The sequence below is a fragment of the Lagenorhynchus albirostris genome, chromosome 13 (genome assembly GCF_949774975.1).
Source record: "Lagenorhynchus albirostris chromosome 13, mLagAlb1.1, whole genome shotgun sequence".
NCBI lineage: Eukaryota > Metazoa > Chordata > Mammalia > Artiodactyla > Delphinidae > Lagenorhynchus > Lagenorhynchus albirostris.
In genome coordinates this window covers 30,160,002-30,187,053 of record NC_083107.1, presented here as the reverse complement: position 1 = coordinate 30,187,053, position 27,052 = coordinate 30,160,002, and the positions used below count along the sequence as shown (strand labels likewise).

The 27,052-nt window shown below is 37.4% G+C and overlaps 1 protein-coding gene across 3 annotated transcripts in view; it reads left to right on the top strand.

Moving 5' to 3' along the window:
- Nucleotides 1-1,888: 1,888 nt before the first annotated feature.
- Nucleotides 1,889-27,052, top strand: part of GMCL1 (germ cell-less 1, spermatogenesis associated) — a 48,081-nt gene continuing 22,917 nt past the window's right edge. For all 3 annotated transcript variants that reach the window (XM_060168617.1, XM_060168616.1, XM_060168618.1), the window contains exons 1-9: nucleotides 1,889-2,374; nucleotides 7,896-8,019; nucleotides 9,825-9,921; nucleotides 11,015-11,112; nucleotides 13,463-13,575; nucleotides 14,539-14,604; nucleotides 16,656-16,740; nucleotides 18,495-18,585; nucleotides 21,472-21,609. In XM_060168617.1, the coding sequence (XP_060024600.1) occupies nucleotides 2,115-2,374; nucleotides 7,896-8,019; nucleotides 9,825-9,921; nucleotides 11,015-11,112; nucleotides 13,463-13,575; nucleotides 14,539-14,604; nucleotides 16,656-16,740; nucleotides 18,495-18,585; nucleotides 21,472-21,609 (1,072 nt within the window). In that variant the 5' untranslated portion in view covers nucleotides 1,889-2,114. The remainder of the gene's footprint in view (nucleotides 2,375-7,895; nucleotides 8,020-9,824; nucleotides 9,922-11,014; nucleotides 11,113-13,462; nucleotides 13,576-14,538; nucleotides 14,605-16,655; nucleotides 16,741-18,494; nucleotides 18,586-21,471; nucleotides 21,610-27,052) is intronic.

The following is a 27,052-nucleotide window of genomic DNA, read 5'->3' as shown; positions in this document are numbered from 1 at the left end:
CTCCTCCCCTACCCCCTACCTCCACCAAGCTGCCTCTGCTAGCCTCTCTCAGTTCAGACTTCTCAGAGTGAGTACACTGGGATGTCCAAATTACACATACCGCTGATGGGAGTATAAACTGGTGCAGTCATTTCAGAGAGCAATTTGGCAACAGATAATAAAGTTGAAAAGTTCCCAGCAAATTCACTTCTGGGGATCTATTTGGTGACTCTCTTGCACATGGTGTTTAATGCTGCTCTATAAGATCAGTAAAGTAGAAACAACCTAACTCACATGGTGTTCAATGCTGCTCTATTAAGAGCAGTAAAGTAGAAACAACCTAACTCCCGCAGTGAGGGAAAGGATAAATTTTGGGTGTCACACAAGAGCAGTGAAAATTAACTATAGATTTGTTAATTGAATAAGTCTCAAAAGTATAATTTTGAGAGAGAAGAAAGGTGCAAAATGATAGGTATGAATGATTCCATTTAATTTACATGTCTAAACGTGCAAAAGAAAACGTATTGCTATGGGTACACGTATAAGAACGCGCATGGGAATAATGATATACACCATTCTGAGGATAGTGGTCACTAGAGTGGAGGGAGAGAAACAGACTGAGATGGAGAGGGAGCTTCTGCCTATCTGTATTGTTCTACTTAAAAGAATTAATCAAAACAAGTACAATACATTGAAGTTTTTATTAAAATTTAAGTTATTATACTTGTGGTGATAGGTATTTATCATATTACTCGATCTGAGTAATTCATTATAAATATTTCATTTATGGTATTTCATTATAAATATTTTCATTATAAACATTTTATTTAGAAAGTAGCCGAAGGGTGATGAACCTAGGGGCAGGACAGGAATAAAGACACAGATGTAGAGAATGGACTTGAGGACGCAGGGAGGGGGGAAGGGTAAGCTGGGACCAAGTGAGAGAGTAGCATTGACATATATACACTACCAAAAGTAAAATAGATAGCTAGTGGGAAGCAGCTGCATCACCCGGGGAGATCGGCTCGGTGCTTTGTGACCACCTAGAAGTGTGGGATAGGGAGGGTGGGAGGGAGACGCAAGAGGTAGGGGATATGGGGATATATGTATACATATAGCTGATTCACTTTGTTATACAGCAGAAACACAACGTTGTAAAACAATTACACTCCAATAAAAATGCTAAAAAAAAAAAAAAAGTAGCCGAAGGGAATCAGGGAATGAAAGCTGACTGTCCAGGGTCCATAGCAATGGCTGCAAACTCCAGGCATACACCTGTAATTTTTGCTCAGACACCTGTAAATTTTGCTTGGGTCTCCAGAAGGCACTTTAAAACCTGACAGTCCCGGTTCAGACCCTATTCAGACATCCCACTGCCGCTGGGAGGGAAGGAAAAGAGAGCATGGAACGGTTGCCATAATCAGTTAAGGGCAGCGGAGAGGTGCTGCTTAAGAAACCCGAGGGCCTAGCAAAGTTCCACATTCTAGGTCCTCCTCTGTTGGAAAGCCTGCGCAGGGCGTGACCCTAGCACATGGTGAACTCCTCCAAAGATGACCCCAAACAGCAATGTCTTTTTTGCCCCTTGCCTAACACAAGGCCCGGTAGACATCTGGAGCTTAAGGAACCTTCGCAGAAAGAACAAACGAGGTGGAATTGCCGGTCTTGCTAACACAAAGGGTTGTATAAAGTAATTCTAAAAGCTAGCCCGGCCCCCAATTCAGGATTGCAGGTGGGCCTAGCTGACCTCACGGCAGAAAGCGCCAATCTGGCCACGCACGTCCGCGCTCCCGCCCTCATCCCATTCTGCGCAGGCTCCATCCGTGACGTACACGCACCTCCCCCCGCCCCTTCCGGAGGCTCGCCGTGCGCATGCGCTCTACGGCTCGCGCTTTATTGCGAAAGTCTGGGGGCAAGGTCCTGAGGTCCGCGCGCGCTGCGCGGCGAGACGCGGTGGGCGTGGCGGAGGATGGAGGCGGTAGCGTCCAACGCAACGGTCGGGGTTGCGCGTGAGAAGGTGGCGGTGTAGGCACGCGCGCTACGTGGAGGCCGGCGGTGGTGGTCGGGCCATGGCGGGAGACCGTTTTCGTTGGACTCCCTGAGGTGCGCTCCCTGAAAGTGTCGGCGAGCCGTGACCCATGGGCTCGTTGAGCAGCCGAGTGCTACGCCAGCCGGGGCGAGCCCGAGGCCAGCAGGAGCCGGGTTCTGGGGCTGGGGGCTCGGCCCGGAGGCTGGAGAGTGGTGGCGACGCGGCCGCCCACGGCTTCTGTTACTGTCCGGGCAGCCGTAAGCGCAAGCGGAGCGGAGAGGCCTTCTGCTCCTGTCACCCCGATTCCGAGACAGACGAGGATGAGGAGGAAGGGGACGAGCAGCAGCGACTCCTCAACACCCCTCGAAGGTACGTGGGGGGACGCGCCCGCACCTGTTGGGCGGCTGCCGCGGTCCGGCCTGGGGATGAGCCCGGTGCCCGGGGGGCTTCGGGGGCTGCGGCGCTCCCCAGCCTGTGAAGAGCGGACGTGCCCTTGATGGGGTAGACCTGGGAGCCGGTCCGAGGCAGGGCGGATGGGGAGCACCTGGGGAGACGCTCGGTATTCTGGTTTGTAAACCACAGACGCCGCCAGGGTGGTGCTACAGCCCCAAGACGAGACTGAGAAACGCCAAGCTAGAGCTTGCGCCTCATTAAACCTTAGACAGGGCCGGCCGGCTGGCCCTTCGTAATACACCTTGGTCTTCTCTGAGCGGGTGGCAGTAGAATAAGATGTTTTGCATCCGGCTGCCTTCTATGGGCCAAGACACGTAAATTTAGGCTCTGAAGTGGGCACCCCTGTTGTCGGTCCACAGTGGAAGGGAAATGATTACAAACAGGAACTCTCGCTGTACAGGTGAAATTTATCAGTACTGTGTACATTTGTTCCTCACTAGGAACAGAGTCTTTCAACGTCTCTAGTACTCGAAGTCGTTGACCGTGGATATATGTAAGGCAGCTTGCTTAACCTTTTTTAGAAGAGGTGAAAAACGGAATATTTACTTGTGAACTGAAATGTAGTTTATAAGTGGAATAAATTTTCACATAAAAAATCCGGTTGCTCCTCTTTTTTTAATGGCCATCAGTGGGTCACATAGATGTAATTTTTTAAACGAAACTTTGAAAGATTCTAAAATTTTATGCTACACGTGTTACTTATTTATTGTCAAATAAGAGTATCATAAACAATCTCTGTTAGTAGTTTGATTTATAAATCCCTTCATACAGTTTTATGTATGAATGTTTATATTTACAAAAATGGACCCCCACTTCCAAATTGTGCAGTTACCTTTTTGGAGAATTAGTATTTTAAGAGCTCAGATTCTGAGTTCTAGTCTGTACTTTGCACTTAATAGCCTTATTTCCTCATATGTAAAATGGAGATACTAATACTTGCCTTATAGGACTTGACAAATATTAGAATGCATGCGACGCACAGTGCCAGGTATGGAAGCACTCAGTAAATATTAGGACTCCTTGATGAATTGGCTCCCCTTATCTTTACAAAATGTAAAGACATTTACATTCCTGATACTATAGCCACTGCCACTTTCTTTTGATAAGTGTTTAAATGTTACATCTTTTCCCACTCTTTCCCTTTAAACCTGTGTCTTTGAGTATCTTGTAGACAGCATTTAGTGGGGTCTTGATTTTTTAAAAATCCAATAGGATAATCTCTGTCTTTTAATTAGTATTTAGACCACTTGCATTCAGTGTCACTATAGAAATATATATGTCCGGGGTCCATTTCAAAGAAATCACACAGTAATTTGAACAGGGAAAGTTTAATATAACCATTATTAGGAAGTAACAAGCGATTAACTACTAAAGGTAAGTTACTAAGGTAAAGAGATCTCTAAAAAATGCAGGAATAGAGGACATAGGGAGCTGTCACTACTTCTAGGACTGAGACAGAATACCCAAGGAAGGAACAAATTTGGGCTAGGACCACCTTTCCCAAGCTGAGATTCAGATGTTGGAGGAGTTGTGGCCCACTGGATGGTAATGGAGTTTGCTAAGATGTGGAAGGCTGAGACTGGCAAGCGAGAAACTGCCCGCTGGCGTGCCAGCAAAACTAGCTTGGAGGCTGTCTGGTCCACGAAGCTGAAAATATTAACTGTCTAGACCTTTACAGAAAAAGTTTGCCAACCGCTGAACTACATGAGTGGAGTGGAATGGAAAGCTTCTAAAGCAAATTTTTGTTGGAAAATGCATGTCCGAGTCTAGTATGTGTTGTATCAGTACAAGATGCCTAGTTTATTCAGCTCAGCATGGATGAAGGCTGTAAGAAAATCTTGTATGTTGGCACTAATATGCTTCCTGAGGTTGTCTCATGTGCACTTCCACCTCAACTAACAACTCCATGAAAAGCCTTGGCCTCCAGGCCCACCTTCTCTACCTTATACCTTTTGTCAAGTGCGTGTTTTACTTTTACGTTAACAAGACTTAAAACTCAACTGTTCAGCAACCAGATCCTTAGTTTTTCGTTCATAGGTTGTCTCTAAACATTGAAATCTAGTAAACAGTTAGTTGTTGTTATAGCTATGTAAATATTGTTCACTGCAGAGTCAAGTAGTGTGCTGGGATTATAAATCATACTTCTTGGGTCCAATGTCACAACCCCTTGTTTTTCTCTTGGGAGAAATTTTCTAACCTCATAATTAAATGGATTTTTTTTTTTACATTCCATCATGTTGGACCCTATTTTCGTTTGTAGCTTATTAGAACAATACTTTTTCGTATTGCTTTTTTATTTTCTTAGACTTTCTGACTGCCTTCCCTCCCACCCCCGCCATTGACAAAATAATAATATTCCTTCATCATATCTTCAGATTTTTCTCTTTCCTAACACACTTGCATGGAGTCCTTCTTCTCTAAACCCAAGACCTCCCTCCTGGGTCCCTGCATCTTCTTGTTCCAATCTGGATCCATTGCTCTCTAGGTCTACATTTATCCTGGGACTTACTTTGACTCTGTCTCTAGGATCGGATCCACTGTTTTCTGTAGCCTGTATCTTTTGTTTCTAAACTCATTTGAGGGAACTACATCCTCAAATATTTTCCTAAGAAAGGTGCAAAAGAAGGTAATTTGTGCTTATCTAGTTGTAAATTTAATCTCTCACTTTAGTCATCTTTTGATTGGGTGCAGAAATCTAAAATAACTTTTGATATCTTTGATGGTATTAATTCATTGTCTTCTAGCCTACCATACTGATGAGAAAATGTGATGCTGGTCTAATTCTCTTTTCTTTTTAGGTGACTTTTTTTCTCTCTGGAACTTTTGGAATTTTTTCTTTAGTGTTTTGGGATTTAACTAGAAGGTGCTTAACTGTAGGTCTTTTAATGGCCTTGGTAGTTGGTGGATCCTTACAATCTGGAGACTAGTTTGGGGAAACATTCTTCTGTAATTCTCTTTCTCCTGTTATCTTTGTTTTCTCTTTCTTGGACCCCTCTTAACTGGATTTTGGATTTCTTGGATTGTACCTCTTTTCTCTTTTCTTTTTTTCCTTTCTAGGTCTTTTTTGCTTTGTGTTCTGGGAAATTTCCTTAACTTTCCCTTTTGTTTTTTTGAATTTCAGCAACTGTGGTTTTGCTCCCAAATATCTCTTTTTTATTTCCCCCTTGTTCTGAGTAATACTTTAGCTTAGCATCCTATTATTTTATAAATGTAGTAATCTTAACTCTCTAGATGTACTAGTTATAATTAGAGTGTTAGAGTTTTTTTTTTTAAGTTCTGTTTTCCCTGAATTATATGTTTCCTCTGATGCCAATTTTTCTCTTTTTTAAAATAGTCTTTAATGCTGTTAATTTTCCTCATGTTGAGAGATCTTTGATTGTCTGCTTCAGAATGAGTCACTGGGTGTGTGTGTGTGTGTGTGTGTGTGTGTGTGTGTGTGTGTGTGTGTGTGTGTGTGTGTGTGTGTGTGTCTTGAGTAAATAGATCTGTTTCTGCTGGGCCTTCCCTTTGAGTAGGTAGACTGACTACTAAGTTGGATATGGGTGGGGCATGCTTTGTTTTAGAGCAGAGATTCGCAAGCCTTATTGGTTCACAGTGCCCTTAGTGTCTCAGTAATTTTTTTCATGGCACCTCTGGTCCTAAAGAAATATCTCATAGTTAGATCCAAACAACTTAATAGCGTAGATTGCGTGGTATCTGAAAGATGTTTCTGTGATTTCCTTTAATTTTGGAATATTCCACATGCATCCCTGAATTTGCTGTGGTGCTCTAGGTGCTTTGGCACACAGTTTGGGAACCATGATTTAGGGTGAATAGGGTGGGAGCTAACAGGCTACAGATTCCTCAAATGCCAGAATGAGGATTGCTTTGTGTGGGGCACCAGCACCTACACCAAAGTCTTAGATCTTCCTGATAGATTTGTTCTGTTTCTTTCTAGAAAAACCTTGGAATCTGTTTGTATAAGTTATCTGTACTCTGTGTTCATAGAGCGTGGGGGAGGCCATTAGGGGAACAAGTTTCCCCATTTTTTGCCTCACTCCTCACTTCTGCCTTCTGTTTCCCTTGAGACCTCATCCTCCCAGCCCCATCCCTACCCCCACGGTTCTGAAGGGCAGATGGGCTTCAACGTCCATCCTAGACCGTGATATCTTTTGGGCTGTGGTTGTCACTGCTCTTTTCCATTCCAGTTTATTTTCTAACTTCCAGATCCATGGAATTCTCTCATCATGTGATAAGCCCACCATCACCTTTTTCCTGTTGTGGGTTTATTCCTTTCTGTACTTTTAATCTTTTCATATAATTTGGGGAGAGTGCTGTCAGGAACTGGAAACTACATTGTCTCATTTATTTCTTACAGTAACCCAATGAAGTGGGTAGTAATATCCTCTTTTCACATCTAAGGTAACTGAGCTGTGGTAGTAGAGCTGGGACTCAAACCCAAGTCTGTCTGCACTGAAGCATGTACATTTTTTACCGTCTGTTGGGAAGGGGTGTTCAATACACTGATTTAAGACACCATCTGAAACAATTACTTCATTTTTTAAAAAGATTTAAAAATTTTACTAGGAAAGCTATCAGGATTGGCCAGGAATATAAAAGATATTGATCAGTCTCTGCATAGGGCTTTGCTTACTTACTGAACCATCTTGAGCAATGATTGTCAAAACAAAAATAACAGTTCTAAAAAAAAAAAATAACAGTTCTTCCTTTAAATTAAATCTTATGCACAAATCCAAGATGTTTACAAATATAATATATGATGCTGCTCTGGTTGAAGTTAGATGGGATGCCCAGAGTTCACACCTCGGCTCTCCCTGGTGGCCCCTAAGACACTTCTCCATTGAGCATAATTTTGAAAACCTTTGGTCTAAGGCTGCAAACCATTTGTCCAGTGTGGGGAAAAAGACATTTTAAGGAGTTTAAGAATAGTTCGATACTAAAATAAGATTAAATGTAAATTATTTTTAAAATTACTTGTGTAGGGTGAAATTTTTATTCTTGTTCTTCATTTTGTAATTGCATAGCAGTATTATTGCAGCTGTATTACATCATCCATAGTGCTGGTTACTAAATAAGGAAATACGCAAAAATCACCATGCTGACTTTTCTTTATTGAATAGGTAATTCTCTTAGTTCAAAAATCAGAAATTGCAAAAAGCTGTATAGTGAAAGGTCTCTCTTCCACACTGCCCCCATCTATCCACTATTCCCCCTCTTGGGAATAGAGTACCCCACAGGTAACCACTATTATTAGTTTCTTATGTACCCTTTCATACATGAGCACGTTTGAATATATAATATCCCTCTATCTTTTTATACAGTGGACAAATTGGTTCTATTTAATAGAAATTGAGCAAAAGGAGTATTTTGAGTTACATGCAAAATCAGTAAAACATTCAGTTTTACATATATGTAACGTTTGCCTTTCTTTTAACAGGAAAAAATTGAAGAGTACATCCAAATATATTTATCAAACATTATTTTTAAATGGTGAAAACAGTGACATTAAGATTTGTGCTCTAGGAGAGGAGTGGAGCTTACACAAAATATATTTATGTCAAGTAAGTATTTTATTTTTCTATATATTTGAGTAACCAAGGTAGTCACTTAAAACAACTCACACTCTTATAAGTCTTGTTCTTTCTCATTGCATTTCACAGTAATCTTTTGCATGAACATTTGTTGTTTAAGTCCTGTCTGATGAAAAGTCTTGTTTTGTAAGAGATATGGTGAACATTGTTAGTGAAAACTTAGTTTGGTCTAGAAAACAGATTTTGAGTTTTCATTGTCATACCAGCCTTTTTGTCATTACTCCAATAAGGTACTTATTTTGGTGCCTTCTGTTGACAAAAAGGGAAAAACCATTCAACGTTTAAGTTAGGATTGCTGAATTTGTTTATTTTGTATATGATTATTTCAGTTGGATAAATTCAGCTGAAATGTTGCTTTGTAGTTAAGACTGAATGTAAATGGAAAGTTCTTGGCACTTACTCTTCCCTCTCTCCTGGAAAAGGCCAAAACCAAAAAAGTATATGGACTAAGTCATTTAGCTGATATACCTTTTTGATTTCTGTGAAAATATTATTATCAGCCACCCCATTTTAAAGATTCAAGACTTTCAAAATAAAAGAAAATGTTGTTCTAATGGCTCAAATATTTTAATCATTTATTCCTTCATCAAATCTGTTTTCAAGTCATTGGTCTAGGCAGTGGGAATAGAACAGTGAACAATTCACTTTTTATCCTATGGAGCTTATATGTTCCCTCTCCTCTTCATGATATGACAGTAATTACGGGTAAGACGGTATAGTATAAGATTTTTCAGTAGAAGCATTTGAAAGGAATTTTTTTCTCTTACACTTTAATCATGTTTTTTATTTAATTTTTTTGAACAAGTTTACTTTGGCTTGCATTATATACCCCAGAGACTATATCAGAATGCTGGTCTTAACTTGAGGACATGGTCCATATCTTTCTTTTTGATCTCTGAAAGCAGTTTTGTGAATTCAAGGGTGAAAATGCCTCTGTTAAGGCTTTCCCTCTCAAGAGAAACTGGATTGATCATAGTGCAAGACACATGCTAAATTATAAGTCCCCTGAGGACAGAAACGTCTGTTTTGTTTTCTGCTATATTCACAGTGCCTTAAACTACATACTCAGTAAATTTTAAAAAATTAGTAGTTAGTATTTGATCCGTTCCAAAGTAATTCTAGTTATGGGAGGTGCTACCTAGAAGGTAACTAAAGACTTCATCCATTCTGGTGTCTTTCCAATAATTCAGATTCATTCTGGAATTTTTTTTATAAGATAAAACTAAACTTTGGATTTTCCCTAATTCCTTGGGGATCATCCTATTAGTGTTGACTTGGGACTGGTCTGGACCCTTTATAGCCACTGAGATAGAGTAAGGACTCAACAGCTTTTAGTTTTCTCTTCTCTCTTCCTCAGTACATTATTTTGTATCCACGTTATGTGTTGTTATTTGTTTATGAGAGATACTTAAATATATGATATAATTTCTAAGCTTGAATTTAGAATGCTATTGAAAAGGAAAACATATTCATGTAATATACTCAGAAATTGTTCAACTAAGTAAAAAGCTTAGTTGGTTCAAATAGTAACATAGGAAGTCAGTTCAGATAGTAATACGAGAATTTGGTTTGGTTTTCAATAATTAAAGTATTTTGATAAGCCTAATGAGTGTCCTTATCTTAATTTCTTTTCTCCTGTCTGGCAGTTTGTTTTCTCTTGAAACAATATGATGCGTTAGTTTTGATAGAATAGTTGCTTAGAGTTAGAAATGGGAAAATAATTTGGAAGACACAGAAAGTACTGCATAAGTGTGTTTTTTGTTTTTGTTTTTAAGTCTGGCTACTTTTCTAGTATGTTCAGTGGTTCATGGAAGGAGTCCAGCATGAATATTATTGAACTGGAGATTCCAGACCAGAATATTGATATAGAAGGTAACCGCCACCATGATTACTATTATGCAAAAATCATAAAAACATAAACTTTGTATTCTTTTCACAGAAAATAAATATTTTCTTCTAACTTTGTTGGCTAGAGAAAAGCTCCATTTAACACCCTAAGGTGACAACTTTACATTAATTTACTCCAGAGTTTATCAGTTCTGTTCTAGTATCTTTAATCTATTTAGTCATGTCAGCCTTATCAATCTGTTTACTTCATGTTTGTAAATATATCTGCCTGGGATATAGAGGATGTAGAGTGAAGGAAGGAGAAGTATGACCAATAAACAATAAGCCAATAAACATTATTCATTGATTATTCCCTATATATGAAGACCTTTTCTGGGAATAAGTATATGAATCATGTAGTCAGTATTGTTTTAGAGCTGTAAGGACCTTAGATGAGGAAGCTGAGGTCCAGAGGATTTAAGAGACTTACTGTAGGTCTCAGAGCGGTTTAGTGAGCCTACATCAGACTGTAGGTCTCCTAACTCCTGTCCTAGTGCTCCTGCTCCTGTCTTTGATAGCTGAAGTGGAAGTACCCAGCACTCACCTCATAGGCAAACAGAAAGGAACATTTATAAAGCAAACCATGTAGGACATGCATGAGAATGGCAGTAGAGAAAAGGGTGGACAGACTTAAATAGCTGTGGCAGCTGGGTGAGAGTGTGGCATGCATAGGACCAGGAGCTTTTCCACACTCCCCAGTGGTAAAGCACTGAAAGCACCAGGGTTAAGATTATCATTGGGTCTGTGTAGTTGTACTTAATGATTGGTTTACTCAGGGATATCTTTATAAAACTTTTTCCAAGGGTGTCTTAATTCTGACCACTAACTAATGTCAAGATTAGATGTAGAAAAATCCAGCATGATTTGGTAGAACAGATGGAAATGTATAACATTGTTATTAAATTAGCACCATCAATCCATAACCATTACTAATAGTTAATGATACTAATCTTATCCTTTTCTGTACCTACTAGATTTAGACATATGTCTTAGTGTATGAAGACTGTCATTGTTATTTTTGTAATACTCTTACAGCTATAACTGTTATTTCATTCTACCTGTGTACTTTTGCTTTAAGCACTGCAGGTGGCATTTGGGTCATTGTATCGAGATGATGTCTTAATAAAGCCCAGTCGAGTTATTGCCATTTTGGCAGCAGCTAGTATGCTGCAGTTGGTAAGTATGCATAGTACTGAAAAAAAGGATCACACTTGTATTTTTGTTGCAAGGTATCTGTTCCAAAAACCATAATAAAACTTAGCTTTTTTATAACTTTTAAATGAAATGTATAAATATTCCATTCATGATAAGTCATTTAAAATGTTTAATGAAAAGCAGTTTATTACAAATGAGACGGTCTCGATGCCATGTAAAATGAATGCAAGCTATTTCTGTGTGGATATCTTAGAATGACTATAATGTGGAAGGAAGGTACTTGTCTTAAATCCATTTACAGATTTCTATTCGTTAATAACTTATCTTGACTGTTTTAAGCAGGTGGCTTATTACTAATTCATATAGTTCATGGGTTTGGGAAACATTGAGTGCTTACTATGTAAATGTTTTCTTAATTATGAAATAATTATGTGTAAACCACCTAAACGTATATAATCTATTGGTAGAATGACAGATTTGTTCATTCATCGGAAGTGTATTGAGCAGTGTGTCAAGCTAGGCATAGAGATACAAAGGTAAATAAAGATATAATCCCCACCTTTAAGAAGCTCACAATATAACGAGTGTGTAGAGTGGGGGAGGGAGGGTTGATATACAGACTCAAAGGTAAAGTAAGTGCTGTCCAATATTATAGATGTGATGGTAAACTTTCTGTAGGATTTAGTGGATGCACAAAGTGGTTGGTTTAACCTGTTGGTGTCAAAGAAAGAAGTTGTGTTTGAGGTTGAGCCTTAAAAACTGAAAATGTATTTATCTTGTGAAGTAAGAAGAGAGGGGAAGAAAGAACATTTCAGACGGAAAACTAAGACCTAGAAATATGAAACAATGGAGGATTAGAGAATCTGAGTGGAACATAGATCTAGCACAGACTATAAGAAGGGTTCGAGAGAGGGAGGCAGAGACCAGATCACGAAAGCCCCTCAATCAATACCTTTTAAGAAGTTGAGACTTTACATATAAGTACTTCTGGAAAGTTTTAATCAGGGGAAAGACGAAGTTATATTTCAGAATGCTTTGGGAACAGTGTGAAGGATGAACTGAAGGAAAGATGAGTATAAAACCTATTACATTCCCACCAACAGCTGATTCACTTTGATGTACACTTGAAACTAACACAACATTGTAAATCAACTATACTCCAATAAAAATTATAAAATAAATAAATAAATTAGAAAAATAATGATGAGAAAAAAACTCAAGGTATATTAACATTAAAAATTTGTTGCCACATCTAGGAGAATTATACTAGATATATTAAAATTACTGTACATTCCATTAAATATGAAGAAAATGAAAAAAAACCTATTGCAGTAATCCATGGGAGGGTCTAAATGAGGGTAGTAGCAAAAAGCATGGAGAGGAAAACTGGTTACTGGAGAGGTTAAGCAGGGATAATCCACTGGACTTGGTGACAGATGAGATATTAAAAGGAAAGGGAAGGAGTCTAGAATGGCTTCCAGGTAAGTGTAAAATCACAGTGGAGTCAACATTTTATTTTGATCATTTTAAAAAGTTGTTTCTTTTTATGTGACTTTTGTATACTGATTTATTTTAAGTATTAGTTAATAACTTGCTAAATATCCTTGGCTGAGGTAATTTGATTTTTTATAAATGTTTTGATCCTTTCAATACTTATTTCCAATAATTATACTTTATTTTTTAACTTTTAATCCTTTTTTGGTTTCGTTCTTAACTCACTTTCTGCATTATCTTTATGATTTAACTACTTAACAATAATACACTTGCATGATGAATATATCTCAGAAATTTGAGTAAAAAATGACGGGGTCCTTTCCATATATTAAATAAAGTTAGCTATTTGAAATCTTCCATATAAACATTTTAGATTAAAAATTCATTGTAAGTTTTAAACAATAATATATTTGTTTTAGGTGTATTTCTTAGGTATTGATAGGTGTTTTAAATTAATAAAAACTTTCTGATGATTCATATTGTTTACTTACCTAGCCCATCACCTGGTCATCTGACTATATAAAGAGGTCTTAGTTTTAAAAGAACAGGCAAAACAGACAGAATGCTGCTTAAATTTGCAAAGGTCCCAGAGAGGGGAAGGACAGAAAAGAGAGAATAGCAATGTTCACCTCTGTCTTACTGCTTTTACTTCCTCCCTTCCATTTTCACTTCCAAGTATTTAGTTTAATACTTGCTGGATTTTTTTAGGTATTTTTACTGGACTTATAAAAAGACTTAGGTTTGCTGCACTTATGAGTTTTCTTTCTTTCTTCCTTTTTTTTTTTTTTTTTTTACTTTTTAATATGTAAAAGCACATATTCAGAGCTTATTTTTCCCATGTGAAATGGGCCTTTCCAGTGCTTATTTATATTTACAGGATGGTTTAATACAGCAGTGTGGTGAGACAATGAAGGAAACAGTTAATGTGAAAACCGTATGTGGCTATTACACATCAGCAGGGACCTATGGACTGGATTCTGTAAAGAAAAAGTGAGTTACCTTTCTTGTTTTTCCTTTTATCCTGCTTTAGGGAATTTGGCTGCTTTGGTTTCTTAAGAGAATGTATAGCTATAAAAAGAAAGAAAAAAAAGGGAGGATAGAATTTGTTATAAAAGGTCTGTTTTTACATTTGGACTATTTAGTAAATTCCTCAAAAGTGTGGTCTTTGTGATTGTGGGTGGGTTATACATGCTTATAAAAACTATGGCCACTCTTTACAGCACATCTCTGTTAAATTTTTTTAAGCAGTAGGCATAAGAGTCATTACAGTCGTCCCTCACTATCCGCAGGGGATTGGTTCCAGGACCTGGGTGGATACCAAAATCTGCGGATGCTCAAGTCCCTTATTTAATGGTGTAGTATTTGCAAATAACCATCCTCCTGTATACTTTAAATCATCTCTGGATTACTTATAAATACCTAATACAATGTGAATGCTATGTAAATAGTTACAAATACAACGTAAATGCTTTGTAGATAGTTGCTGGCTTGCGGCATATTTAAGTTTTGCTTTTTGGAACATTCTGGAATTATTTTTTTTTTCTCCAATATTTCCAATTCTCGGTTGGTTGAATCCATGGATACAGAACCCGCGGATACCGAGGGCTGACTGTATATCAGTGCAACTACTGGCAATGTTTTTAATTCTTGAGAATTGCAGTACCCATTTTCAAATTATAAAGAAGGTAATAGAAGTATGTAAACCCCTTCATAAACCATTTAACACAAACTTGAAAATGAGGTTTTCTTAATTAGAAATGCTCTTTTTAATATAAAGGGAATATTCCCTTACTAACTGCTGACAAAAACAATACTAACTTTCCAATTGTTAAATTTAAAAATTTGCGCATGTCCTAGAAAGATTAATATTCTTTTTAAATTTTAACTGTAAGTACTACTTAATAAATCATAGATACATGATATATAATGTAATAATTCCATGTTTAATTTCAGGTGCCTTGAATGGCTTCTAAACAATCTGATGACTCACCAGAATGTTGAACTTTTTAAAGAACTCAGGTACTTGAATTTTAAATAACTTTATTATCATTTGTTAAAGTATGCAAGACATTTTTGTATAAAGTAAAAATATATTGCTTATGAAAAAGTGAACAATTTAATGAAAGGTATCTTGACTACATCATGAATTGAAAAAATGCTACACAAATTTCTTTTCTTTGTTGTAAATGATACAATGTGTATTATGAATACTCCTTTAACCAATTTTAATGTAAAAATTCATTGCTGCTATAAAACTATAGAAAAAGGGTTACCTCACTTTTGCTGGGCTCTTAGAGAATCTAAAAGTTTATTTTAAAAACCATCTTTTCCCACTGAGAAATTACATTTGAGGAAATTGCTTTAAACTTTTTGCTAAGCTTAGTGAAATTAAATTCACAATTAAGTTGGTCTTTTGAATTAAGTTTGCTTATTATTCCTTCTTTCAACAAATAATTTCTGAATGTCTACTGTGTGTAAAGGTACTATGTTAAGGGCTGTGAAGGAGGCAGAGGTGATTATGTCATTGAGGTCTCTGCCCTCTAGGAGCTTATTTGTAATAATGGAGATGACTTATCTGCCCTGGGTCTGAGAAATTCAGAGTGGGAATGAACTTTTAAAGGCCAGTAGACTATGCAGTCACTTTCAGGCTTGCAGTTCCTTGACAGTGATGCTTCTGAGACAAGGGTACAAATGTCCCTAGGAATGTGTGGCATTCTGATGGAAATATGCAAAACCAAAGCCTTAACATTGCATAGCTTACTGGGATGTCAATTTTAATGATTTTTGGGGGGAGGTGTGGGGAGGAGTAGGAGAGAAGTAAACACTTTTATGTTTAAGTACATTGTGGAATAGAGAGAATTAAGTTTCTTTGGATTTACAAGATGAAATACAAAAATTAATAGAAATGTTATTCTTATGGCTAGCCTACTCCTGGATTCCTGGGTCCTTTCCTTTCCTCTGCCCTTAAGAGGTACTTTGGTAGAAAAGTTTGAGAAGCATTATTCTACCAAAAAATCATCACCTAATGATATCAAGGCATAAACAAAGCTCTGCAGTATGTTTGGTTTAAAAGTCATTAGGGGACTTCCCTGGTGCTGCAGTGGTTGGGAGACCGCCTGCCAATGCAGGGGACGCGGGTTCGAGCCCTGGTCCGGGAAGATCCCACATGCCGCAGAGTGGCTAGGCCTGTGTGCCACAACTACTGAGCCTGCGCTCTGGAGCCCATGAGCCACAACTACTGGGCCCGTGTGCCACAACTACTGAAGCCTGCGTGCCTGGAGCCCGTGCTCTGCAACAAGAGAAGCCACCACAATGAGAAGCCCGTGCGCTGCAACTAGAGAAAGCCCACGCACAGCAACAAAGACCCAAAGCAGCCAAAAATAAATAAATAAATTTATTTAAAAAAAAAAAAAGTCATTAGAAACACTTTTTCTCTTTTATAATTTCTCGTTGAGTTTTTTCAAAAGAAAGATAAATCATAGTGGTCATCTTAAAGCCCCAGATGCTCTTCTGGCTTTTTGTGGCTTAAAGGAAAAAAGAAAAGAAAACAGCTAGTGATATTATTTCCATTCTAAATTTAAACTAACACATATTTCTTGATTTTAATCTCCTTAACAGTAATAAAAACATGTTTTATGACTAAGCAATTCTCTTAAGCCTAGAGGTGAAAGATAGACTTTGAAGATATATCTCTTTCAGTGAATTTTGACAAGTGTCTTTTTTTTTTTTTTTTTTAAATTGAATGAGGGGGAAAGAAAAAAGAGGAAGGCTGCCACTTTATCAGAGCATACTAAAACTTATCTTACTGGGACCTTGCTTTAACTTGATTAATTAGCACAGCAAAGCTCTTTGTTTCCTTGTCAGTGCAAGAAAAGACCTTTCACAGCATACTGCCTGAATTAAAAGTATCCTTATGTTCGGATAGATTCTTTGTCTTGGGCAAAAAGACTGATGTAATTTTTAATTCCACAGTCTCTTTTGATAAAAAAGACTTAAAGTTTTCAGTTCCACCAGGGTCTTTTAGCTTGTGCATGAAGAGAGGCTCACTACTTCTATTTTATCTTTTCTAGTATAAATGTCATGAAACAACTCATTGGTTCATCTAACTTATTTGTGATGCAAGTGGAGATGGATGTATACACAGCCCTTAAAAAGGTATTGCCATAATATGATGTGTGTAAAGATATCCCCACTGCATTGCTTATAATATTGAAAAGCTGGAAACAGCTAGTGTCCAGTGGTAAGGGAATGGTTATAAATGTGAGAAAAGGAAATATGCCAAAATGTTAAGAAGTCTTTGTGTTTAGGGAGTTGATATCATGATTGATTTCAGTGGTATTCTTTATAGTTTCCTCTCCTAAGAATACATTTCTGTTTTTTCCCAGATTTTTTTTCAACAGTTAACATGTTGTTATTTACATAATCAGAAATGTTAAATGTTTTATATGTTTTTCAGAAATGTTTGCAAAATTGAGCTTTAGTTGAATTAATAACTTTATGATGAAGTTTTCACATGTTTTTCTAGAGAATGTTGAAATTCTTTTAAAGGTCTTTTGTACTTCAGGCATATATTTCAGTTCATCCTTTTGAAAGGTTTCAACATTTTTAATATAATTTTGTTTTCACAACTCTCTGAAGAGACAGATTGGCTATTACTCTTGATCTGTAGATGGTAAAACTTGGAATTCTTATAATTCTTAAGTGGCAGGCTTGAGGCAGAACCCAGGCCTGTGAATTCCAGTCCATTGCTTTTCCCACTGCATAATTTTGCCTTTAGCCTTTGTCCCTAGCTAACATGGGACAAAAATGTAGTTGAGTGGCTTCCCTGGTGGCGCATGTGGAAGATCCCACATGCCTCAGAGTGGCTGGGCCTGTGAGCCATGGACACTGAGCCTGCGCGTCCGGAGCCTGTGTTCCTCAGCGGGAGAGGCCACAGCAGTGAGAGGCCCACGTACCGTCAAAAAAAATGTGGTTGAGTCTACACTCACAGTGTAGTTGAGTCTATACTAACGCGGCCGTGAAATCTGGGAATAGTCACCTTCTAGGTTATATCATTGGGATTGTTTGTCTTATGATAGAGATGAGACTCTATTACTATTTTTCCTCAGGGAAGTTTAATAACTGTGTTAACCAGTCATTAAAGGAGGGTAGAGAGTCCATTTCTATCTCTGAGCCACTGGTAGTATTCATTCTTTCCCGTAATTATTGATGAATGCTTACTATGTGCCAGGCACTGCTCTAAGTATGTTACACATATTAATTCTTTTAATGTCCTGTGACATTGACATATTATCATGCTCATCTTACAAATGAAGAAATTAAGGCCCAGATTACAGAATGATGTAAGTTCCCTAGCTATTAAATGACAGGGCTAGGATTTAAAAAACAGTAATGCTCTTCATTACTCTGCATACTGTCTCAACAGCAATTAAGACATAAGAAACTCCTTTTTCCCATATTTAATTTCTTTCTTTTATAATCTCACATAGTATGTAGTGAAACTGAATTAATTGGTGAGTAGAATAAATTAGTATATTTTATATATATATAGTATATTATAATATACATAATAGTGTGTGTATATTATATATATATACACACAGACACACACATAGAACATTTACCTTTTTAATACTATAATTACAGTGTGTTTGAGACCATAAGTACTTTTCAGGGATTAGCTTATTCCTTATCATATACTCATCTAGTTTTTATCTTTGGACCATGATTAATGCCATGATGAATTTAAGAATTCTGAGCATATCCTGTGATAGTTCTACTTCTTTCAATTGCTTGTAAAATGGAAATTAAATTTTTTAGATATTATGTTTTAAGGAAGCAGTTTGAAAATGTAAAATCATAAACTAAATGAAGTCTTGTAATTTTTTTAATTTATTTTTTTAACCTAGTGGATGTTCCTTCAACTTGTGCCTTCTTGGAATGGATCTTTAAAACAGCTTTTGACTGAAACAGATGTCTGGTTTTCTAACAGGAGAAAAGGTATGCCTGAAATTTTTATTGAGAACTTGTCTTTTTTGTTTTAAATTGAAATTTAATTAAAATCAGGCCCTGATAAACCTAGGGGATTTTAGAGCTGGAGAGGACCTTAGCAATGATCTAATTCAACGCCGCATTTACACTGAGAAAATTGAGACTGGATAAAACAGACATAGAAAAAACAAAATTTTAATGGCCCTCAGATGCAAAGAAGTGGATAAAAATCGTAATCCTTAGCTCACGATTTTCATAGTTTACTGTCATTTTTGGTCCGTGCACGGCCACCTTTTTCATTTTTTTAAATAATGTATTGAACCTCAGTGAACTAATCTTCAAGTACTAGAACATTAGTAACTTCAGTCTGCTCATGTGCTTCTTTCCTATTGTGTCCCTCTGAATTTGCTTTTAAAAAATGTTTAATGTTATGGCATTTTGCACTTCGTAACATGAATGCGTTACATAGTGATGTGCTGGTAAGCTGCCTCTCTGAAAAAATAATCACTTATTTGTAGCATTTTTTAAAATTTTCATGATACAAATTCTCCCAGCATGGCTAATTTCAGGCTACTAATGTGACACCGCTGAATGTGGAGTTGGGAAGAAATGCATACCGTCAGCTCCTGTGAGCCAGCACAAGCCAGATCCAGCACACCACTGGACAATATATCATCCTGTTTTTTTTGTTATTGAACTGTTTCATATTGTGGTATTGATTTTCATTTCCTTGAAAACTAAGGAGACTGAACACCTGTTTGTGTGTTTATTGGCCATATGTTTCTTCTTCTGTGAAATGTCTGTTCAGGTTTTTTTCCTATTTTAATATTGTATTTGTCTTTTCTTACTGATTTGTCGGCATTCTTTATATATTCTTGATTCTTTGTCATAAGTGTGTGTTGCATTTATCTTTCAGTTTGTAGTGTTTTTTTTACTTTTCTGAAGGTGTCTTTTGATGAATAGAGGTTCTTATCTTAAAATTTAGTGCTCTTTTTGTCTTGTTTAAATAAATTTTGGGAATTATTTTATGTAGTGAGATTGACTAGCTAATTATTTTTCCTTCAAGCTCATGAACCAAAAATGTGTAAATGACCATATCAATAAAATCTAACTTGATTTGCTTGAAGAACAAAATGCTAAACTTCTATCTTAAATTACACTTTAGAGCTACATTATGGCATTTAAAGAGGGATTTGAGAAATTATAAAGGAAAAAAGTAGAGGAGAAAATTTAACTTAAAAAACAGAGATAAAAGCTGAAAAAGATAAGGACCGTGGAGAAGCTAAAAAGGCAAAGGGGGTCTTCCCTGGTGGTCTAGTGGGTAAGACTCCATGCTCCCAGTGCAGGGGGGGCCTGGATTAGATCCCTGGTCGGGGAACTAGATCCCGCATGAACGCCACAGTGAAGATCCCACATGCCGCAACTAAGACCCAGCAAAGCCAAAATAAATAAATAAATATTTGTGGGGGTGGGGAGCAAAGGGACTCAATGGAAACAATAGATGTTAGGTAAATGTTGACATAAATTTATGCTCATTTGAGCTCCAGTTGGATTAACTGCAGCAGTCCATCAAGAGAGAAATTATTCTGTAGCCTAAGTGCAGAAACTAGAATAAGAAGCTGTGGTCCCCTTCTGGTTTTCCCACTCCAGGCTCTCCATCCCAGCCTCAGTAGTGTAAAAGTATACATTTTAAGATAACTTTTCAGGGAAACATTTATTGCATAAGGCAAAATGTATGTCTGATGCCCTTGTTTTTCAGTGAGGACTTTATAAGTTGTTTATCAGTGAGGACTTTATAGGTTTATTTCATACAGTTTTTAAATTATAAAAGTGATGAATACTCAGGAAATAAGACCAAAAAATCACTCATGGTCCCCTCACCCTCTATATTTTAGTATATTTCTCTTAGGTTTTCTTAATTATTTGACTTTGCAGATATATATGGGTCAGGACCATCAGAACAATAGAAATTTTTCTGCACAATTATATGTAGGGATTGCTTCTTTTATTTACTATCCTTAACAGCAGCAAGGCTGAGTACACTGCCATGGGTATACCTTGTAATAGAGAACAGGCTAGGGATTATGTACAAGTCTCTGCTTGATAGCAGTAACTCCAGATCTTTCCTTCCCACTCATGAAAGCATATTAGAATGCAACTGAGAGTATTTTTAGAAATAATCTTAAATTATCCCTATAAGAAAAAATTGATAAACTTGAATTATTTTAACAATAAATACTACCCTTGTGTTGCAAATCCATGGCTACAATGTCTTTGTATCTTATTTTGTATTTTAATAGAGAATTAATATATTAACTAGTGTTCATCACATGTAACTAAAGCATAAATTAGAAAGATTCCAAGAAATGTTCCATGTCCTGTGTATCTTGTGAAGACCCTTGAGTGAGGCATCTGGGCTCTAGAGTTCCACTGAAGTGGTGGGATTCTGGAAAGATACCTGAACCCTAACCACCATTCTCAAGCCTTCTTTTCCCACCTTGCTGCACTGTAAGCTCCAAATTCCAGAAAGGTGTCAATTGAATTCCCAGCCCAAGGGTCTAATTAGGACCAAAGTTAATTTCCTGGGGCTTTTTTCTAAATCTCCCCAAGTTTTTTATCCACACACCCAAAGTTTATAAAATCCTTGAAAACTTTGAAACTAGCTTATTTGTATTCTAGTAGACGTGTGTGTGTGTGTGTGTGTGTGTGTGTGTGTGTGTGTGTGTGTGTGTGTGTGTGTGTGTGTGTGTGTGTGTGTGTGTGTGTGTGTGTGTGTGTGTGTGTGTGTGTGTGTGTGTGTGTGTGTCCCTGCCCATAAAAACATGTAGGAATAAATAAATTGATTTGAAAAGAATGGCTATTTAATTTAATCTCTTTTTTTGTTTTCTTTTACAGATTTTGAAGGTATGACCTTCCTTGAAACTGAGCAAGGAAAACCATTTATGTCAGTATTCAGACATTTAAGGTTACAGTATATTATCAGTGATTTGGCCTCCGCGAGAATTATTGAACAAGACTCTCTAGTACCTTCAGGTAAGAATGTGATGAAATTATGATTTTAAGTAATATCTTTCTGATTATAATAGTAATATCATAGAAAAAAATAATGAGGAAAATAGAAATTATCCTTAATTCCAATAAGGTATACATTTTTATACCAAAGCAGAATCATACCATATAGATAATTTTGTGTCCACATTATATATTGTATTTTCCCATATCATTAAATACTCTTCAGAACATTTAAATGGCTATATAATATTCTATAATGTGTGTGTTCTTTAATTTGCTTAACCAGCATACTATTTTGGACTAGACTTTCAAAAGACTTTTGAAAAAAAATAAATTAATTAAATAAAATAAAAAAGACTTTTGAAGCACTATTTAGAGGTCAACTGCTTTTTCTATTAATACTCCTTAAATTTGTTATTTTCTGTTTTTTTTCTTACCCTAATTAAGACTTTATGTCAAAGTAAATGTAATATCTTTGCCAATTAAAATTTTGAAACAATTACTGGTTTAGTTTTTTAAGTTAACTATCTAGTGCTTGTGTAGGATTAAGTTTAGTACTATATTTGCATTTAAGAAACAGAAAATAGAATTTGTTTGAAGATTGACTTGTAAATTTGTATAGATTTGTCTGAAAGTTGTAAGTTTTTTGACACCTCGGTTTTTAATATAGCTGTGTGTTTATAGATTTAAATTGTTAACTGAAATCTGTAATTTATTTACAAAAGTATTGAATGGAAAACAAACCCAGAGTTAACATTTCTGGTAGTTTTAAAATAATGCATTTTTTGTAAAATCACTCTAGGCAGGTTTATAGACAGTGTTTTTTTTGGTTAATTTTGTATAAATCATTTGTATTACGTTTGTGTGGGTCGTGGATCTGGGGTTTTTTTGTTGTTTGTTTGTTTTTTAAGCCACACTTTCTCTTGAAGGTTATGTTCCCTTATAGTATAGCAGTTCTGTAATGGTTTTAGTTTGTGTATACACCAGACCCTAGCAATGGTGTAATATTAGATGCCAAGGCCTATTACATACTCCCACTCTAATCATACTTGCTTTTAAGGCTCTCTAGAAATGAATTTTGAAAGAGGTTAAAAGATAAAGTCTGTTGTAAAGTAGTTTAATTTAGGCGTTTCTGTGACGCAAGTGGATAAGCTTTGTATTTTTGGAATGCAAATGGGTACAAGTATTTCTAGTCTGAAATATTTTATTTATTATAAAATTAAAAAGAATTTGTACCCTAAATTTCTGACCAGATTTCAGCCATTTTTTTTCCTGACCTAAAATTACAATAAAGGGCATTATTTTTTCATTTTAGAATATAAATGGACAAATAGTTTTTCCTATATATCCAAATAAAAGTTATCATTTCAAAAGCAGAGTCTAAATTAAAATTATATCCCATGCTGTTTGCGAGAGGGCAGAAAGTGGCCACATAGCTCACATTTTTAAGGTACATTGGTAAATGCTGTCAATAGCAATGTATCCTAGGTTTGAAATAAATGAAAATAATTTCAATTACTTAGCTAAAATTGACTGCTCATTTTTCAGAAATAGTGCCAAACACGTGTTAACATTATTCAAAGTTATGCATTCAGTAATCTGGGGAATTTTAATGCATACATTTTGATCATCTTTAGGTCAGAATTAAATTCAAATAGAAATTAAAATAGAAAAAATTAAATTTAAATTAAAATTTTAATAGAAATATGTTTAATTCCAAATTAAATCAGGATTTTGTATAGAAGCATTGTAGTTTAGGATTTAACTGTGTCAAGCACAGTTGAATTCCATTATATCATGGAATTAGATTTACCTTAGGTCAGATCATTATGTGTGTTTCATTCCATGCTTCCATTGTCATACTTCCCTTCCCTTTGATACCTCTGACCTCTCTTGTTGCCATTCCTCCCTGACCTTTCTCTTATGTCTTCTCATGTCTTCCATCTCTTCTCTCCATTTATTTAGCTCTCCCAGAAGAGACTATTTTCCCTCTGTAGAGGACATTCTGTCTCTTAAGACACCCTGCTAATAAAGGGTTAGGAGGCCAGATAGTAATGGGCCAGCCCCCTCAGTGCCCTTTCCAAATCATTGTTGCATATGATCCAGCTCACCCTCTATTCTTTCTCTTCTGATCCCTAGGCATTCTTCCACATTCAGTTAAGATTTGGGCACTTAATTTCTGTCTGCCTCTCTACACCTGTTCAGTAACATAATGTGTCCATATTATCATTCCATTTAGTACCCTAACCTCCTAGTAATTTGACCTCAACTCCTGTAACATCTATCTTTGCTGATCGTTAAGCACTTGCCACCTATGAACCTTGTTGTAACCCAGAATTTCTCAGCATGAGAAATCCAGTAGTTTGCAAGCTGTAACCTTCTAGCATGTTCATAGCCTCATTCCTTTTACACTGTTGTTTGCTTTCCAGTCCGTTTTTTAAAAATAAATTTATTTCTTTATTTATTTTTGGCTGAGTTGGGTCTTTGTTGCTGTGTGCGGGCTTTCTCTAGTTGCTGTAAGCGGGGGATACTCTTCGTTGCAGTGCTTGGGCTTCTCATTGCTGTGGCTTCTCTTGTAGAGCACAGGCTCTAGGTGCGTGGTCTTCAGTAGTTGTGTTGCGCAGGCTCTAGAGTGCAGGCTCAGTAGTTGTGGCGCGCAGGCTCAGTAGTTGTGGCGCACAGGCTTAGTTGCTCCGCTGCATGTGGGATCTTCCCAGACCAGGGCTCAAAGCCGTGTCCCCTGCGTTGGCAGGCGGATTCTTAACCACTACGCTACCAGGGAAACCCTCCAATCCGTTTTAAGCCCCCCATTTTCTGCCAGTCTTTCAAACCTCCTGCCTTTTCTTCCTTTCAGGCCTGGATTTCATGTTAGATCATCTGAACCACTCTCTTTCACAGTTGCTTTCAACTCTTTGTCCTTCTACTTTACAAAATTCTAAAACTACATTAAACCTTCTTTGTTTCTATACCCTCTACTCTGTGCTGAGTACTGCTCCAGAGCATTCTATAACTTTTGTATTGGTGCCACTGCAAACTCATATTTCAGTGCTAAGCCTGGACCTTGGGACTCCTTATATACTACTTTTACTTGGTCATTCCTCATTTTCATTTGCTTCAGCAATTATATATCAAACCTCTGCCACTCTGTTCAAGCTTCCTCTCCAGTAACCTTGCTGTCAGTATGGAGTATGGGAACTCTCCTTCTATTTTTTTATATAAATTCTCCTTTAAATTTTTATATAAATTTTATATAAAATTTTGCAAGGTTATCAGGCAAAAATTTGTTTAGATTCCTGGGCTTCTTCACCTGTCCTTCCTGTCTTGTCCCAGAGGTTGAGGTGCTCCCTCCCTGTTCAAGCCAACCTTCTACTGTGTTCATAATCCTATCACTTCCTGTTTATTATGGAATTTTGCACTGTCATTTAATAATCTGTATCTTCAACCCCCTCCTGTTCTCCCTCAGCTTATAAGTGTGGTCAAATCTCTTATTAAAAAACAAAACAAATGCCTCCCTCCCCCCCCCCCGCCCCCGGTCTTGACCCTGAGTCCGCTTCATGGTAACTGCTCTTGTCCTTATAATCACTTTCTTCAGAGTTGCTGTCTCTATCTCCTTACCTTTCAGTCATTCCTCAGCCCATTTCAGTCTGTCTTTGGCCCCGCTATTTCACTGAAACTTTCTAGCGAAAGTTAGGTTTGTCCTGTTTGTAAAATCTAGTGGCCTCATGTTAGTCTTACTTTAACTTCTCTAGCATTTTATATCATGGTTTGTTAGTTTTTTTCTTGAAATTCTTACAGTACTACCTTAGTTTAGAAATACTGTACTCTCCTGATTCTTTTCCGGTCTCTTTGACCATTCCTTCTCTTTTTCTTTTGTAAGCTTCTCTTACTCTGCCCACCTCTTAACTTCCTGAGGGCGCCCTTAGCGCATCATTGATATTTTCATTCTATATAGTGTCCCAGAGTGATTTCCTTCATTCATATGACTCACTGCAAGATTCTAGTTCTGACCTCTCCTCTGAGTTTCATACTTGAATATCCAACTGTTACTAGCCATGTGTAAATTGCTTCAGTTCATCTATTCAAAACAGTACTTACGGGCCTGCCTGGTAACGTAGTGGTTAAGAAGCCGCCTGCCAATGCAGGAGACACGGGATCGAGCCCTGGTCCGGGAAAACCCTGCATGCCGTGGAGCAACTAAGCCTGTGCACCACAACTACTGAGCCTGAGCTCTAGAGCCCATGTGCCACAACTACTGAAGCCTGCGTGCCTCGAGCCTGTGCTTCGCAGCAAGAGAAGCCACCGCAATGAGAAGCCCACACACCGCAACGAAGAGTAGCCCCCGCTCGCTGCAACTAGAGAAAGCCCGCTCGCAGCAACAAAGACCCAACACAGCCAAAAATAAATAATAAATAAATAAGTAAATACATAAATTATTTAAAAAAAAAAACAAAACGTACTTATATCTTTCCCCTCCAGCTCTAGTCCCTGGTTTTCTCTTCCCATGTTCGCTTATCAGTCATCAACATTAAAAACCCACCCAGCGGGATTCCCTGGTGGCGCAGTGGTTGAGAGTCCGTCTGCCGATACAGGGGACACGGGTTCGTGCCCCAGTCCGGGAGGATCCCACATGCCATAGAGCGGCTGGGCCCGTGAGCCATGGCTGCTGAGCCTGCGCGTCCGGAGCCTGTGCTCCGCAACGGGAGAGGCCACAACAGTGAGAGGCCCGCGTACCGGGGGAAAAAGAAAAAAAAAACAAACCACCCAGCCTCACAGAAAATGGCAGAATCCTGCAAGTCATCCTGTCCTCCTCAAACTGTCTTCCTCCACATCCATTCACTATGTCCTATAGATTTTTTCCCTAGATAATTCTCAAACTCACCTCCTTTTTTTGCCTGCTACCACTTCCTTGTTAAGACATCGTCATCTCTTGCTAGATTACTGTAGTACAGAATATATCTGTGTCCTGGTTGGACTGTATGTTTTTCATCTTTTTCTCTCAGGTACATAGTACAGTGCTTGACAGGTAGTAGGCACTCAGTTTGTGTGAACTAAAATCATTTTCTGAAACATACTAACTTACATATGGCCTAATACTGTATTTACTCTATCAGATAAGTTTAGGTTCTAGCTCCTAATCTAAGAACCTTAAAGGGGAGGAGGAAAAGTAAACAAATATGTGTAGATTCTTCAGTGTCCCAGGTAATATGCCAGATTATACATTTAACACCTATCATGTAACTAATCTTTGAAATTATCAAGGTAGTTCCCATTTTATAGATGAAGTATTACTATCCTGTCATACAGCTAGTGAGAAGCAGAGCTCAAATGCAACCCCAAGTCTTTCCTGTTCTAAAGCCCATATTGCTTTTGGCTCCATCTTACTTAGAAGAAGTCCGCTATGTTTAATCTCTTTAAGTTTGCATATCCAGTTGCAGAAACTTAAGCAAACTTAACTTTGAATTCA